Source organism: Mus musculus, chromosome 17 (assembly GCF_000001635.26).
Source record: "Mus musculus strain C57BL/6J chromosome 17, GRCm38.p6 C57BL/6J".
NCBI lineage: Eukaryota > Metazoa > Chordata > Mammalia > Rodentia > Muridae > Mus > Mus musculus.
This window is the reverse complement of record NC_000083.6, coordinates 55,677,059-55,695,498: the sequence shown is the minus strand read 5'-3', so window position 1 is coordinate 55,695,498 and position 18,440 is coordinate 55,677,059. Positions and strand designations below refer to the sequence as shown.

Below are 18,440 nucleotides of genomic sequence, written 5' to 3'. Positions count from 1 at the left end.
TGGTTGTGAGCCACCATGTGGTTGCTGGGAATTGAACTCAGGACCTTCGGGAAAGCAGTCAGTTCTCTTACCCACTGAGCCATCTCACCAGCCCATAAACAAACTCTTTAACATCTGAAGTTTTTGGTTTCTAAAGTTTATATCAGCTGATATTGATTTCCATTTTGTCTCACATTCTTAGATCCAAGCATATAAAAATGAGCTTCAGGCAATCAGCAAGTTTGGTTTTGCATCTTTGACATTTGATGGCACCTTAGGGGCTCCTATCATACTGCGTACTTTAAGCAAGAGATTTAACTTCACTGCTCAGGACTACAGTATGGTAGAAGCCTTGCGAACGTGGGCATCCACACACATTTCAGCTTCTTCCAACTTAGTGCAGCTTTCTGATGCTCAGCCCATGCAGTATTACGACCTGACCTGTCAGCTCCTGGGCAAAGCACAAGTGGATGGAGTGTCATTTCTCCTAAAGGTACGTTTTAAATACTTAAAACTGTACTTTTGTGCTCCTGTCTGCGGATACGGAGCCGGCAGCAATCCGATAGAGCATTTCCAGCCCGTCTTATTCAGAGTCTTGGTACTGTTTTGAGAAGTCCCCGTTCATGCAGCTCTACTACACTCTGTGTTCTTTTCCACCAGAGAGAACAGATGTGTATTTTACAGACTTTGTGACATGCTGAATTTATTTCTTATTTTAATAATAAAATGCACATAATTCTCTTTAGTAAAACTCCTCTTTATTTCTGCTGCCTTAAGAAAGTCAGCTCTGTTGCCACCCATTTTCTTGCAGGGTCTACTGTCATTATGTTCTGTGTGCAGTCATCACTGCATGGCTCATGGATAAGCGTAGAACACGGAGATATTTCCTGTCATTCTTGTTTTTAAATCAGCCAGAAAGCAGTAACATAATCGCCAATGAGTGACCTTCAGAAAGTAGTTAATTAATTATTCCTATTCCTTGTTTGCTTGTACTATAGAGGATATTTTAAGCAGCACCACATTGATCAAGGTGCTGTGCTTAGTTCTCTGTCATCTGTAATAATCAAACAAGCAATGGAGTATCATGGTCCTTAGACAAGACTCATGACTTACCGATACCACTTACTGCTGGCACATTTTAAAGGAACATTAAAAAATACATATCGCTGGATAAAATACCTGGAAATCGCTATGTAGACTAGGCTGGTTCCAAACTCACCAAGATCTGCCTACGTCTCTCTCCTTGGTGGTAGGAATTAAGGTGTGTGCTAATACTCCTGGCCTCAGACGTGATTTTTTAAATTAAATATTACAAGAAGAGGAATTATAGACATTATTCTTTCTAAATTATACTTGGTTAGTATGCAAAATGTTTCCTTTTTTCAACCTTGGTAAAATACTAACTTTGCCCCCTCCTTTAGTTGTCATGATGTTTCCATTTCAGTTTTCTCAGCAGCCATGTGTTCTAGTATCATTTCTGTTAAAAGACACTGATCATAAGCAACCTAGAGGACAGAAGAGTTTCTCTGGTTTAAACTTCTAGACTACAATCCTGAGGGAAGTCAGGGCCGATACTGAAGCAGGGTCTTCAAGCTTGCTATTCCACCCTGAATTACCTCTAAATTTTAAATGGAGAATTCATGCAGAACTAAGGAAATATAGCAGAAACCATGAAGAAAACATGCTATTACCTGCTCGTCGGCTTAAAGACCGGCTTTTGCTCAGCCAACTTTCTTACTTGGTTCAGGAATGCCTGCCTAAACGTGATGTTGCCCACCTCGGATTTGCCCCTCTTTTGTCCATCAACAATCAAAACCCTACTGCAGATAGTATAGTATTCCCCATAGATAGGAACACGGAACAGTCTGATCTTTGTAGATCAGACTGAGGTCTCTTCTCAGATGAACCTGGGCTGTGTCAAGTTGACAGTTAATCAGAAGAACATGTTTTACTAGTGGTTTAAGAATTATCTTTTTAATAACACTTATGTACATGGACATATTTATGCAGGTGCCTGGATAAACCAGAAGAGTGTGTTGAATCTCCTACTGGTGGAGTGTAAGATGCTTGACATGTGGTAGAAACCAAACTTAAGGCTTCTGAAAGGGGAGTATGCACTGTCAACTACTGAATCAGCTCTCCAGCCTTCAGTCATCTTTAAATATAACATCCGTGCACTTTTTGTTAATTTGTTTATACAGTGTAGTATGGAATAAATGCTTTTCAGGTGTAATCTGTTGAGACATGTTCTAGTTTCTTGTTATTTAGTTTGGAGCAGATACAGTCTCATGGCTTTAGTGTTTTTACTTGGCTTCGTATCTTAGGTTTTGGTAGTAACCAGAAGTCATACATATGTGGTTGTATAGTAGAAAGACATGTTTGCACACAGAATAGAAAACTTGTTTACTCCAGGTTAATGGTTTGCTTGGTATCATACAGTCTTTTATTTTGTTTTGTTTATTTTTACCTCTTTCTACATTTTTACATAAGCAACAGTTTATATTTAGTCATTTCACAATCAAAGAATGATGGGACTTCAACGTTTAAAGTATAAAAGATACCAGTTTACATCTCTTAATTTTTAAACTTGACTTTGTTTTTGCCTGAAGATTTTTAAGCTTTGTTTTACCATTCCATGGCAGGTATGGGATGGCACCAGGACAAAGATTCCCTCTTGGAGAGTCTGCATACAAGACGTTGCTTTTGAAGGTGACTTAAGTCACATTCTGCAGCTACAGAATCTGGTGGTAGACATTGTCGTTTATGATAATCATGTCCAAGTGGCAAAATCCCTAAAGGTGATGTTTACTAGAAAGATGCATGCTGATTTCTTTCTATGTCATTTTTAATTGTACTTATTCATATGATAATAATAATTGTTATTATTACTATTATTATTTATAAAGTTTTTTTATTGGATATTTTCTTTATTTACATTTGAAATGTTATCTTCTTTCCTGGTTTTCCCTCCAAAAAACACCCTACCCCTATCCTCTACCCCCTCCCCTTGCTCACCAACCCACCCACTCCTGCTTCCTGACCCTGGTATTCCCCCACACTGGGGCATAGAACCTTCATAGGACAAAGGGCCTTTCCTCTCATTGATGACTGACTAGGATATCCTCTGCTGCATATGCAGCTGGAGCCATGAGTCCCACCATGTGTGCTCTTTGGTTGTTACTTTAGTCCCTGGGAGCTCTGGGGGTACAGGCTAGATTGTTGTTCCTCCTAGGGGGCTGCAAACCCCTTCAGCTCCTTGGGTCCTTTCTCTTGCTCCTTCATGGGGATAGTATGCTCATTGTAATGGATGGCTGTGAGCATCCACCTCTGTATTTGTGAGGCACTGACAGAGCCTCTCAGGAGAGAGCTATATCAGGCTCCTGTCAGCAAGCACTTGTTGGTAACCACAACAGTGTCTGGGTTTGGTGATTGTAAATGGGATGGATCCCCAGGTGAGTCAGTCTCTAGATGGCCATTCCTTCAGTCTCTTCTCCATACTTTGTCTCTGTAACTCCTTCCATGGGTGTTTTATTCCTCCCTTCTAAGATGGATAGAAGTATCCACCTATGATCTTCCTTCTTCTTTTTTTTTTTTTTTTTTTTTGGTTTTTCGAGACAGGGTTTCTCTGTATAGCCTTAGCTTTCCTGGAACTCATTTATTTTGTAGACCAGGCTGGCCTCGAACTCAGAAATCCACCTGCCTCTGCCTCCTGAGTGCTGGGATTAAAGGCGTGCACCACCACGCCCAGCTGATCTTCCTCCTTCTTGAGTTTCATGTAGTTTGTGAATTGTATCTTGGATATTTCGAGATTCTGGACTTCTGAAGTAATATCCACTTATTAGTGAGTGCATATCATGTGTGCTGTTTTGTGATTGGGTAACCTCACTCAGGATGATATACTCTAGATCCATCCATTTGCCTCAGAGTTACATAAATTTATTGTTTTTAATAGCTGAGTAGTACTCCATTGTGTAAATGTACTACTGGGAGAGTTCTGAAATACTTCTCTCTTGATATCTCGCTTTCATGTCATTTGTAACATATCTCTCTATTTTTTTTTTTTTACTCTTTTTATTTTTATTTTATTATTTTAAGCCCTACTCCTCTCGCCTGATGCAGTTCTTGACTGTGGACAAATGCCTGCTTAAAATTTTTCTTTTTCACTCCCATTTTCCACTGTCAACCCCTAGCTGATATCAGTGCTGGGCCAAAGCTGACTCAGTCTTTCTCATCTACAGCAACAATTTTGAAAAGATGGAGTTTAAAGCCAGTGCTAGCATGAATACAAAGTGTTGTTTACTGTGCTGGATACATCTTCTTAATCTTCTCATAGAGCTCTACCAAGACAGTGCTCCCTCAGTTGGTCCTCCCGTACTCAGGTTCCTGTTTGGACGTCACCTGTAGTTGCCTGCGGCCACATGAATCGAGTTTATGAGTAGGAGGCTGGAGTTGTAAGGGAGGAAATGGGGAGAGAAGAAATGAGCTCAAGACAAAATTTTTCTGATCAAAGCCCCATGTTTACTAAGAGTCTGTACTTATCAGAAGATGGCCTAGTTGGCCATCAATTGTAAGAGAGGCCCCTTGGTCTTGCAAACTTTATATGACCCAGTACAGGGGAACATCAGGGCCAAGAAGTGGGAGTGGGTGGGTAGGGGAGCAGGGCAGGGGGAAGGTATTGGGGACTTTCGGGATAGCATTTGAAATGTAAATGAAGAAAATATCTAACAAAAAATTGAAAAAAAAAAAAGAGTCTGTGCTTACAAAGGGGGAAGGCTGATCTCCTGCCAGGCCAGGCTTCTTGATGCTTTGTTGCCAAGTTAGAACTAGTTGCCAATGGACAGGTTGTCAGCAATCTCAGGAATATCTCAGGAAGACAGGTTCAGCCTCTTAGAGGGTAGATTGGAGAAGAGCAGCACAGGTGACAGAACAATAGAAGGTCGGAAGACTCCACCCTAGGTGGTCTCATTCACAGTTGCAGAATAGGTCTGAGTCAGCCTGTTCAAGGCTGGGGGAGGCTACTTCTTTGGGTCTGTTATTACATGTCTCATGGTCTTCTGGGTTTCATAGTCTCTGGGGAGAAGTTAGGTATAATTCTGATATGTCTGCCTTTATATGTTTCTTTGTTTTGTACATTTGGTGTTTTGATTATTATGTGATGGGAACAATTTCTTTTCTGGTCCAAACTATTTGGAGTTCTGTAGGCTTCTTGTATATTCATGGGCATCTCTTTCTTTAGGTTGGAGAAGTTTTCTTCTATAATTTTGTTGAAGATATTTACTGGCCCTTTAAGTTGGAAATCTTTCTCATCTATACCTATTATCCTTAGGTTTTGTCTTCTCATTGTGTCCTGGGATTTCTGGATGTTTTGGGTTAGGATCTTTTTGCATTTCACATTTTCTCTGATTGTTGTGTCAATGTTTTCTATGGTATCTTCTGCACCTGAGATTCTCTCTTCTATCTCTTGTGTTCTGTTGGTGATGCTTGCATCTATGACTCCTGATTTCTTTCCTAGGTTTTCTATTTCCAGAGTTGTCTTTCTTTGTGATTTCTTTATTGTTTCTAGTTCCATTTTTAGATCCTGGATGGTTTTGTTCAATTCTTTCACCTGTTCTTTCCTGTAACTCTTTACAGGATTTTTGTGTTTCCCCTTTAAGGGCTTCTAGCTGTTTACCTGTATTCTCCTGTATTTCTTTAAGGGAGTTATTTATGTCCTTCTTAGAGTCCTCCATCATCATCATGAGAAGTGACTTTAGATCCATATCCTGCTTTTCTGGTGTGATGGTGTATCCAGGACTTGCTATGGTGAGAGAGTTGGATTCTGATGATGCCAAGTAACCTTGGTTTCTGTTGCTTTTGTTCTTATGCTTGCCTCCTGCCATCTGAGTATCTCAAGTTTTCTCTGCCCTTGATGTATCTGATTGGAGCCTTTCCTTCCTGTAATCCTGGTTGAGTCAGAACTCAGAGTCCAGCTTTCTCTGCTCATAAGTCTGGTTTGTGTGGCTTGTGACAGCTAATGTCTTTGCTTTTATTATATTTTGTTAAAATAGGGTTGCCCATGTTGGGTTTGAACCCATGGACCCAGTCTTCCTCATAGTAGAGGCTTGTATCATAGCACTGGCTCCAAATGTCAATAGTTTTTAATAGCCGACTGTATTTTCCCATTTCAAGTCTTCATTGAAAAAGCTTAAGTTCTCTAGTTAAAATTGTAGTTTAGCACAAATTTAGCAAAATGGATGAGAATGACTATAGGAGTATGTTATGGTTTGTCAGGGAATGGCACGATTAGAAGGTGTAGCCCTGTTGGTGTAGATGTGGCCTTGGAGTAGGTGTGGCTGTGGGCTTTTAAGACCCTCAATCTAGCAGCCTGGAAGCCAGTCTTCTACTAACAGTCTTCAGATGAAGATGTTGAATTTTCATCTCTGTCTATATCATGCCTGCTTGGATGCTGCCATGTTCCCACCTTGTTGATAATAAACTGAACCTCTGACAATTAAATGTTGTCCTTATAATAGTTGTCTTTGTCATGGTGTCTGTTCATAGCAGTAAAACCCTAACTAAGTCAGAAGTATGTATCAGGAGTGGGGTATTGCTGTGATAGGCCTGACCATGCTTTTGTTTGGAAGAATGTAGATTTTGGGACTTTGGATTTGTAAAGTATTGGAATGCTTTAAGTGGAGATGAATGGGCTATCCTAGAAGGAATATGGAAGACTTTGTTGCTGTGAGTGATTTGAACTGTGCTGACCTGGCCCAAGAGGTTTTAGTGGAGAAGAATTTCAATGTGAGGCCTAGAGACTGTTTTTGTGGTCTTTTGGTGAAGGATGTGGCTACTTTTTGCCCTTATCTGAAGAGTCTACCTGAAGCTAAGGTAAAGAGATTTATATTAATTTCATTGACAAAGGAAGTCTCAGAAATGCCCATCATAGACTTTGTTCTCTGATTAATTCTCATGAAGAGCATTTTGAATAAGAATAGCAAGCTTAGAAAGGAAAAATATAAAATATATTGTTTGAATATTAAAAGTGAACCAGGAATTGAAATGGAGTTGAATCCTGTGTTCAAAAATATTAAATTGAATTAAGGGAGTGGTGACCTTGGGGCAAGATCCCACCCACCTAAGTTTAGGTCCAGGTATGGTAGAATAAGCCTTTAATCCCAGGAGGCAAAGACAAGCAGATATCTGAGTTCTAGTGCAGTCCAAAACAGAGCAAGTTCTAGGTAAAGAAAATCTTAAATCCAGGTATGGTGGACCACACCTTTAATTCCAGTGCTCAGTAGACTGGCATGCAGATCTCTGTGTTCGAAGTCAGTCTACAGAGCAAGTTCCAGGATAGCCAAGCTTAGACAGTGAAGGAGTTGGAAAACAGAAAGCTGGTGGTAATGTAGTAGAACAGGGGGCTATCTATGTTCCAGCTCCTGGAAGCAGCAGAACTTGGCAGCTTTGGCTATGCCGCTCTGGGTTGTTGAGGTTACTACCTCCTATCGGTTCTAAAACTTTCAGGGATCAGAAATTGTTTTTATTAGATCTCTTTTCTGAAATTATCTTTTTACATACCTTTCAGATCGGAAGCTTTCTTAGAATCTATAGTCTCCATACCAAACTTCAGCCAATTAATTCAGAGTCCACAACTTCCTTGGTAAGACTCGAATTTCATCTTCATGGAGGAACTAGTTATGGTCGTGGGATCAGAGTCTTACCAGAAAGTAACTATGATGTGGATCAGCTGAAAAAGTGAGTATTTTATATCCCTGCTTAGAAAATATAAATGTGATAATCATTAGGTTAATTTATAAGGTAGCACACTTTCTGTAATGTTTGAGGCATTTGTCTTTTTACTGTTTTTCCTCTTTGCCTTGCTGAGAATCTAACTGGGACCCTAGTTCCTGCTAGGCAGAATGGACCATGAATCTGCTCCTGAGCCCAGTCTAGGCAGACAAGACCATAGGAATATATCTCCCTAAACTTAAACTAAATATATCTCCATGATGGGTGCTCTGTCTCTCTGTCCCTGTCTGTCTGTCTGTCTCTCTCTCTCTCTCTCTCTCTCTCTGTGTTCTTTTTCCTTCTTTCTGGTTAATATGTAAGCCAAAGGGAAAGTGCAATGCAGTAGAGCCAGTATTGTAACTTAAGATTTTCAACAGTTCTTTCTTTTTGTCACTGATGTTCTTTTATTGTTTGCTATACCAAGTACAGCAGCAAACAATGGAACAGGTTCCAGCCAGTCTATAAAACTTAAGTTGAGTACCGGGTCACCTTGGGCACGGAGTCGGCAGACACCGCCAAGGTCCCTAGAGGACTCTCCACACGATCTTAGGACCTCTGGTGAGTGGAACACAACTTATGCTCCAATCCAATCGCGCGGGACCTGAGACAGCATTAGGGAAGCAGAAAACTTAGCCTGACCAGGGTCACAAGTCCCTTCTGGTCTGCACCAGCACCGGTCACCTTGGGCGCAGAGTCTCGGACACCCCCAAGGTCACTAGAGGACTCTCCACGTGATCTTAGGACCATTGACCAGACAGCTCCATGCTCCTCAAAGGAGACACCACTTCCAGGCACTGTAACACGCCCAGGATCTTTGACAACAGGATCCCAGGATAAAAGGAGCTTGGTCACACCAGTATTTCAGGGTCTCAGAGGAACTTGACTGCCAAGAACTCTGACACACCCAGAATCTCATGTTCACAGAAGCCCACAAGCGAAGGATCACAGAGAAAGCTGGACTCTAAGGAGCCCTGAATCAACTGGGATTATAGGAAGGACAGGCTCCAATCAGATATATTGAGGTCAGCAAATATGTGAGATAATAAGATTGCAGGAGGCAAGCATAAGAACCAAAGCAACAGAAACCAAGGTTACTTGGCATTATTAGAACCAAACTCTCCCACCATAACAAGATCTGGATACACCATCACACCAGAAAAGCAAGACCTGGACCTAAAGTCACTTCTAATGATGATGATGGAGGACCTTAAGAAGGAAATACAGGAAAACACAGATAAACAGAAGCCCTGAAAGAGGAAACACAAAAATGCCTTAGAGAGTTAAAGGAAAACAGTACCAAACGGGAGATGGAAGTGAACAAAACCATGCAGGATCTAAAAAGGGAAATAGAAACAATAAAGAAAACCCAAAGAGAGACAACAAAGAAAATGCAAAATGCAAAAAGATCCTAACTCAAAACATCCAGGAAATCCAGGAAACAATGAGAAGACCAAACCTACGGATAATAGGAGTAGATGAGAATGAAGATTTCCAAAATAAAGGGCCAGCAAATATCTTCAACAAAATTATAGAAGAGAACTTCCCAAACCTAAAGAAAGAGATGCCCATGAATATACAAGAAGCCTACAGAACTCCAAATAGACTGGACCAGAAAAGAAATTCCTCCCGACACATAATAATCAGAACAACAAATGCACTAAATAAAGATAGACTATTAAAAGCAGTAAGGGAAAAAGGTCAAGTAACATAGAGGCAGGCCTATTAGAATTACTCTCTCACCAGAGACTATGAAAGCCAGAAGAGCCTGGACAGATGTTATACAGACACTAAGAGAACACAAATGCCAGTCCAGGCTACTATACCCAGCCAAACTCTCAATTACCATAGATGGAGAAACCAAAGTATTCCATGACAAAACCAAATTCACACAATATCTTTCCACGAATCCAGCCCTTCAAAGGATAATAACAGAAAAAAACCAATACAAGGATGGAAACTACGCCCTAGGAAAAGCAAGAAAGTAATCCTTCAACAAACCTAAAAGAAGACAGCCACAAGAACAGAATGCCAACTCAAACAACAAAAATAATAGGAAGCAACAATTACTTTTCCTTAATATCTCTTAATATCAATGGACTCAATTCCCCAATAAAAAGACATAGACTAACAGACTAGCTACACAAACAGGACCCAACATTTTGCTGCTTACAGGAAACCCATCTCAGAGAAAAAGACAGACACTACCTCAGAGTGAAAGGCTGGAAAACAATTTTCCAAGCAAACAGTCTGAAGAAACAAGCTGGAGTAGCCATTCTAATATCAAATAAAATCGACTTCCAACCCAAAGTTATCAAAACAGACAATGAGGGGCACTTCATACTCATCAAAGGTAAAATCTTCCAAGAGAAACTCTCCATTCAGAATATCTATGCTCCAAATGCAAGGGCAGCCACATTCATTAAAGAAACTTTAGTAAAAATCAAAGCACTCATTGCACCTCACACAATAATAGTGGGAGACTTCAACACACCACTTTCATCAATGGACAGATCGTGGAAACAGAAACTAAACAGGGACACAGTGAAACTAACAGAAGTTATGAAATAAATGGATTTAACAGATATCTACAGAACATTTTATCCTAAAACAAAAGCATATACCTTCTTCTCAGCACCTCATGGTACCTTCTCCAAAATTGACCATATAATTGGTCACAAAACAGGCCTCAACAGATAGAAAAATATTGAAATCGTCCCATGCATCCTATCAGACCACCATGGACTAAGGCTGATCGTCAATAACAACATAAATAATAGAAAGCCAACATTCATGTGGAAACTGAACAACACTTTCCTCAATGATACCTTGGTCAAGGAAGGAATAAAGAAAGAAAGACTTTTTAGAAAGAAATTAAAGGCTTTTTAGAGTTTAATGAAAATGAAGCCACAACATACCCAAACTTATGGGACACAATGAAAGCTGTCCTAAGAGGAAAACTCATAGTTCTGAGTGCCTCCCAAAAGAAACTAGAGAGAGCACACACTAGCAGCTTGACAACACACCTAAATGTTCTAGAACAAAAGGAAGCAAATTCACCCAAGAGGAGTAGACGCCAGGAAACAATCAAACTCGGGGTGAAATCAACCAAATGGAAACAATAAGAACTATTCAAAGAATCAACCAAACAAGGAGCTGTTTCTTTGAGAAAATCAACAAGTTAGATATACCCTTAGTCAGACTCACTAGAAGGCACAGGGAAAGCATCCTAATTAACAAAGTCAGAAATGAAAAGGGATCTATAACAACAGATCCTGAAGAAATCCAAAACACCATCAGATCCGTCTACAAAATGCTGTACTCAACAAAACAGGAAAACCTGGATGAAAATGGACAAATTTCTAGAAAGATACCAGGTACCAAAGTTAAATGAGGATCATGTTAATGACCTAAACGGTGCTATATCCCCTAAAGAAATAGAAGCAGTCATTAATAGTCTCCCAACCAAAAAAAGCCCAGGACCAGATGGGTTTAGAGCAGAGTTCTATCAGACCTACAAAGAAGATCTAATTCTAGTTCTCAAACTATTCCACAAAATAGAAACAGAAGGCTCTCTACCCAACTCATTCTGTGAAGCCATAATTACTCTGATAACTAAACCACAGGAAGACCCCACAAAGATAGAAAACTTCATACCAATTTCCCTTATGAATATCGATGCAAAAATACTCAAATCCTCAGAAACCGAATCCAAAAACACATCAAAACAATCATCTATCATGACCAAGTAGGCTTCATCCCAGGAATGCAGGGATAGTTTAATATATGGAAATCCATCAACGTAATCCACTATATAAATAAACTCAAAGACAAAAACCACATGATCATCTTGTTAGATGCTGAGAAAGCATTTGACAAAATCCAACACCCATTCATGATAAAAGTCTTGGAAAAATCAGGTATTCAAGGCCCATACCTAACCATGATAAAAGCAATCTACAGCAAACCAGTAGCCAACATCAAAGTAAATGGTGAGAAGCTGGAAGCAATCCCACTAAAATCAGGGACTAGACAAGGTTGCCCACTTTCTCCCTACCTATTCAATATAGTACTTGAAATCCTAGCCAGAGCAATTTGACAACAAAAGGAGATCAAGGGGATACAAAGTGGAAAGGAAGAAGTCAAAATATCACTATTTGCAGATGATATGATAGTATATATAAGTGACCTTAAAAATTCCACCAGAGAACTCCTAAACCTGATAAACAGGTTCAATGAAGTAGCTGGATATAAAATTAACTCAAACAAGTGAATGGCCTTTCTCTAAACAAAGGATAAACAGGCTGAGAAAGAAATTAGGGAAACAACACCCTTCACAATAGTCACAAATAATATAAAATACCTCGGTGTGACTCTAAGGAAGTGAAAGGTATGTATGACAAGAACTTCGAGTCTCTGAAGAAAGAAATCAAAGAAGATCTCAGAAGATGGAAAGATCTCCCATGCTCATGGATTGACAGGATCAACATTGTAAAAATGGCTATCTTTCCAAAAGCAATCTACAGATTCAATGCAATCCCCATCAAAATTCCAACTCAATTTTTTCAATGAACTAGAAAGGGCAATTTGTAAATTCATCTGGAATAACAAAAAAACTAGGATAGCAAAAACTCTTCTTAATGATAAAAGAACCTCTAGTGGAATCACCATGCCTGACCTAAAGCTGTACTACAGAGCAATTGTGATAAAAATTGCATGGTACTGGTATAGTGACAGACAAGTAGACCAATGGAATATTGAAGACCCAGAAATGAACCCACACACCTATGGTCACTTGGTTTTTGACAAGGGAGCTAAAAGCATCCAGTGGAAAAAAGACAGCATTTTCAACAAATGGTCCTGGCACAACTGGCAGTTATCATGTAGAAGAATGTGAATTGATCTATTCTTATCTCCTTGTACTAAGGTCCATTCTAAGTGGATCTAGGAACGTTACATAAAACCAGAGACGCTGAAACTTATAGAGGACAAAGTGGGGAAAACCCTTGAAGATATGCGCACAAGGGAAAAATTCCTGAATAGAACAGCAATGGCTTGTGCTGTAAGATCAAGAATTAACAAATGGGACCTCATAAAATTGCAAAGGTTCTGTAAGGCAAAAGACAATGTCAATAAGAACAAAAGGCCACCAACAGATATGGAAAGTATCTTTACCAATCATAAATCAGATAGGGGACTAATATCCAGTATACAGAAAGAACTCAAGAAAGTGTACTCCAGAAAATCAAATAACCCCATCAAAAATGGGGCTCAGAGCTAAACAAAGAATTCTCACCTGAGGAATACACAGAAGTGGATGCTCATAGTCAGCTATTGGATGAAGCACAAGACCCCCAATGGAGGAGGTAGAGAAAGTACTCAAGGAACTAAAGGGGTCTGCAACCCTATAGGAGGAACAACAATATGAACTAACCATTACCCCCAGAGCTTGTGTCTAGCTGCATATGTAGCAGAAGATGCCTAGTCGGTCATCATTGGGAAGAGAGGCTCCTTGGTATTGCAAACTTTATATGCCCCAGTACTGGTGAAGGCCAGCTCCAAGAAGTGGGAGTGGGTGGGTAGGGGAGTGTTGGGTGTGGGGGAGGGTATGGTGGAATTTTGGGATAGCATTTGAAATGTAAATGAAGAAAATACCTAATTAAAAAATATTAAAAAACCAACCAACAAAACAAACAAAAAAACCTTAAGTTGAGTGCATATCAGAATTGAAAAACTTGTTAAATCTTACTGTAAAAAACCATGAATCTTTTAAAGCATGTCACATGTTTTAAACTTTTAAGGAATATGACTTGTTTTTAGACAACAGCTTTGGAAATACTGTTGGATTTCAGTTCTCTCCCTTGTGTGTTTCCGGTGAGTACCATGCACAGAGAAAGGTACACCATGTGGGTTCTAGAGGAAAAATATCCCATGGATCTTCAAAGAGAAAACATGCCATCCTATAAACTAAAATCAAATCACTGTCATATGAGACCCAGGTTGCTTCAATTGCTTTTAACATTAAGTTTTTATTTTATTAGCTCAATATAATTGTAAATCACAATGTATCAGTATATTTTTTCACTTTTCCTGTCTTCATTCTTCATGAAAAATTTTTTACCTATAGTATTTTTTGATAATATTCTTTACTCTCAGACCTCTCCTACCTTCTTACCCACCCAACTTCATGTCCTTTCCCTTAAAAGTAAATAAGTAAATACTAAAAGACCTGAAACAAAACAGGAAAAGAAATAAAAACAAACAAAAGAATGCAAGAAGAAAAAAGATCAATGTTACAGAAAATAAATAAGTAAATAAAAATAAGTAAACAGAGTCCTTTTGCATGGATCCTGCCCTAGAGTGCGATTGACATGCCCTGTGACACTCCTTTGTAGAAAACTTGTTTTTCCTTCCTCAGCAGGTATCAGTTGTAAATAGCTTCTTGATTCCATTTGAGTTTTTCTGTCAGCTTTCCCTTCTCAGTGCTGGGGTTTTGTCTAGTTTGAACATGTGCAGGTCTTATATGTGCTGTCATACATCGTCTGTGAGGTCATGTGTTTATCATCCCTGTTGTTTCTGTTTCCTTGGAGTCACTCACCACCTCTGGCTCTTACAGTCTTCCTGCTTCCTCTCCTGCATGTATTCTGAACCTTGACAGGAAGGGTTTGATTTAGGCCTGACTGCTCCAAAATTTGTCAGTTAATTCTGTGCACATTGTCAAGTTGTGTTCTTTTTATGAATAACCATCTACTGCAAGAAGAAGGTTCCCTGGTAGGGTTGTATGATGCTCTGCTCTGGGTATAGATATATATCACTAGAAGTCACTTTATTGCTATGTTTCTTTAACAGAATCATCATAGTTTTCCCCATAGGGCCCATGACCTATCTAGTCTTTGGTTCTTGGCCACACTAGCAGTGTCATGGATGAGCTATCATATCATAGAATGGGCATTGAATACAATTTTTAAAAATAAATAGTTATCCCTATAATATTTGTGCCAAAAAAGCACCAATTAATATTGCTGGCAGGTGTCTGTTGTATGTTGTCTTGACCCCATATTGCGTTGTTCAGTTTCTATGAGTTTTTAAGCATTTCACAATAAAAACAAATTTAAGCAATTTCTGTGTCCTAATCAACTTCTATGGAAGAGACTTCTATGGAACAAAAATTTCAGTCAGAAGAGAAGACTAACAATATTCAAGAAGTCACAAGTAATAAATAATTTCAGGAATTAGTCTAAACCAAGGGTGACCCCCACACCAATACCACAACAAAACAGCAAGACTGACCATACTGGTCAGATCAGATAAAGGGTGTTATTGCAGTTTTTTGTATATGTTGAGACTTCGTTTTTGTCATAACATGTGGTTATGTTATGTGGGATACGTTTGGATGGATCCACAACAATGGGCCATTCTGCCACAAAACTGCGGTTGGCAATTGTGCTGTCTTAAAGACACACAAACTGAAAGGCTGCGAATCCTCAATACGTTGTAATTGTGCATTCTGTAAGGCTTTTTCCACCTTTTGTAAGGCCTGGTTAGCAGCTAGAGTAAGAGCCCTAGGGGAGGAGATATGAGGATCTCCTTCTAAAATACCAAACAAAGGCCTTAACTCAGCGGAAGGAATCTTTAAAAAAGGTCTGAGCCAATTAATATCTCCCAACAGCTTTTGAAAATCATTTAAGGTATGGAGGTGATCTCTTCTTATCTCTACCTTTTGGGGCACAATCTTATCTGGGGACACCACAGAGCCCAAGAATTGTCCTGTATCAGAAATTTGGACCTTTTCTGTGGCTATCTGTAAACCCCACTGACTTAAAGTTTTAAGTAGAAAAGGATATGCCTTTTGTAGCATGGTAAGGTCTTTATGGCACAGGAGGATGTCATCCATGTAAAGGAGCAAAATTAAAGAGGGGAATTGTTCCCTCACTGGCAAAAGAGCTTCTTGCACATAAAGTTGACACATAGTAGGACTATTGGACATTCCCTGTGGTAAGACCTTCCATTGATACCTCTTATCAGGTTCCATGTGATTAATAGAGGGGATGGTAAAGGCAAATCTGGGCCTATCCCTTGGACACAAAGGTATAGAAAAGAAACAATCTTTAATATCTATAATAATTAAATTCCAGCCACGTGGTAAGGCGGAAAGTACAGGGAGACCCCTCTGTACTGGGCCAAATAAGTTCATTTGCTCATTAATGGCTCTGAGGTCATGGAGCAGTCTCCACTTTTCTGACTTTTTCTTAATTACAAAAATTGGAGTATTCCAAGGTGAGGTAGAGGGTTCAATATGGCCTAGTTTTAATTGTTCCTCTACCAGTTGAATCACAGCTTCCAGTTTTTCAGAGGATAGGGGCCATTGAGGAACCCACACTGGGTCCCCTGTTTTCCATGGTATGGGTCGTGCTGCCCCAATGGCCACTAAGGAAAACTCAGACCCTGTCTGTCTTGGTTTCCATTAGGTGAGATGGGCTCTATCCTCCCCTGTTCTTGATGTCCTAACCCTTTTCCTTCTTTATAACCCATCTTTGCCATGATATTTTTTGCTTTAGCTGAATACCCTCCCGATGGGGCGTTTTCATTGGACAAAATAAGGCCCAAATGCTGCATAATATCCCTTCCCCAGAGGTTAACCGGGAGTGGGAGCACATAAGGTATGAATTTCCCTTGCTGCCCTTCAGAGGATTCCCACGTCAAGGCAATGGAGCTTATAGTGGGACATGATTGATAACCTAGGCCCTGTAATGAATGAGATGACTCTGTGGTGGGCCATGCTTTGGGCCACCAATGTGTAGAAATTATACTTTTATCTGCTCCGGTATCAAGGATGCCTTTAAACTCTTTTCCGTTGATCTTAAGGCGGAGCTTAGGTCTATCATTTAAAGATACAACCAAATAGGCAGAATCATTTCCTGAGGAGCCCATTTTCTTTATCTCAGGTCCTGCAAATTTCTCCCTGGTATTATCAGGGAGGAGCAGCAGCTGAGCTATCCTATCTCCTTTACTAATAGAAAAAACGCCCTTAGGGCTTGAGCACAGGACCTGTATTTCTGGGGAATGTTGACAATCCATAACTCCAGGGTGGACTACTAAGCCCTGCAAGGTGAGTGAACCCCGGCCGAGAATAAGGCCCATGGTTCCCGGGGGCAAGGATGGTATAGGCTCCACTGGCACCGGCTGAATACTCATTTGAGGCATTAATAGGAAGTCGGAGGCGGCACGCAGGTCCACCCTTGTGGGTCTTCCTGGGTCGCCTCTCTGACTGCTTCCTGGGTCCTGACAAACCGGTTCCCATATCTTTGAGGGCCCTGGGACCGAGGGCCCGATGACCCGTTTTTTGGCACATAAGCTGATTGACTATCAGGTGGGGGAAGGTTTCTGCCCTTTATATCCCTCACAGAGCGACACTGGTCGGCTCTATGATAACCCTTGCCACACTTAGAGCAAAGAGTGAGAGTCCTTCCCTGTTTATCTGGAGCTCTGCAATCTTTCTTAAAATGCCCAGGCTTTCCGCAGTTAAAACATGTCCTCTGATCATTTCTGCCCATGGAGCGGTTTTGGGATTGAAGGATGGCAGCCGCTAAACCTGCATTGCTGAGAGGTCCCCCAAGCTCTCGACAAACCCTGAGCCAGTCTTGTAAGCCTTTGTTCTTTCTTGGGGCTATGGCTGCTCGGCACTCCTTTGTGGCTTGCTCATAGATGAGCTGTTCTACCAGAGGCGCAGCTTGCTCTGACTCTCCAAAAATACGCTCTGCTGCCTCTGTCATTCTGGCCACAAAATCTGAGAAGGACTCCTGAGGTCCCTGGACGATCTTTGTTAACTGCCCAGTGGCTTCACCTGCTCGGGAGAGCGCCTTCCAGGCCCTAATAGCCGTGGAGGAAATTTGGGCATAAGCTCCCCAATGGTAGTTTGTCTGATCAGCAGAATAAGCTCCCTGACCCGTTAACAAGTCAAAAGTCCAATCTCTCTGCTCTGGAGTCAAAGCAGCTGCGTTTGTTCGGGCCTGTGCTTGTGCAGCCTCATGCCAAAGCGCTCTCCATTCCATATATTTGCCCATACTAGGGAGAGCGGCTTTTACAATCGTTTGCCAGTCGGCAGGAGTTAGTGCCATGCCGGCAAGCCTGTCTAACTGCACCAAGGTAAAATTAGCATTGGTTCCGTATTTACGGACCGACTCGGCGAGTTCTTTAATCTGCACGTATTCTACCGGAGCGTGGACACGCCCACCCTCGGCTCCTTCAAAGACCGGAAATGCCTGTTGTATTTTCCTTTGTTCCTCTCTGGGAATGAATGAGTCTGCGCATTGCCTCTCTGCACATTGTCTCTCTGCGCATTGCCTCTCTGCGCATTGTCTCTCTGCGAATTGTCTCTCTGCGCATTGCCTCTCTGCGCAGGGCTGACGCACTACGCAGGGCGGGGGCTCCGCATAGGAGGCTGAACAGCATGCTGGCTTTCGCCAGCCGCTTTTGGCTTTTTTCTTGACCGATTAGCTGGCTGGTAATGAGCTGCTTCTTCCTCCCAGTCTGTTTCCTCAGAGAATTCTTCATCTGCTTCAGAGCTACTAAGAGCTGGCTTCCTGAGCTCATCTAGTGACGAGTATCTCCTAGAGACCTCCGCTAATTGATCTTTTTTCTTTTCTTTTTTCTTTTCCTTCCTTCTAATCTCTCCCCAGGTATTCTTACCTGACCTAAAC

At 40.8% G+C, this 18,440-nt stretch overlaps 1 protein-coding gene across 13 annotated transcripts in view; it reads left to right on the top strand.

Annotated features, from left to right (window-relative positions):
* The window catches only part of Pot1b (protection of telomeres 1B), a 61,458-nt gene that overhangs the window by 17,149 nt on the left and 25,869 nt on the right, over positions 1 to 18,440 (top strand). For 11 of the 13 annotated variants that reach the window (NR_151542.1, XR_003952193.1, XR_003952192.1 and 8 more), the window contains 3 exons: positions 182 to 472; positions 2,622 to 2,777; positions 7,541 to 7,710. Coding sequence is in view for 8 of the 13 variants with exons in the window: in XM_011246645.3 (XP_011244947.1) it covers positions 182 to 472; positions 2,622 to 2,777; positions 7,541 to 7,710 (617 nt within the window). In the remaining 5 variants the exon portion in view is untranslated. The remainder of the gene's footprint in view (positions 1 to 181; positions 473 to 2,621; positions 2,778 to 7,540; positions 7,711 to 18,440) is intronic. The other 2 variants (XM_006524979.2, XM_030250064.1) reach the window with 1 other exon arrangement.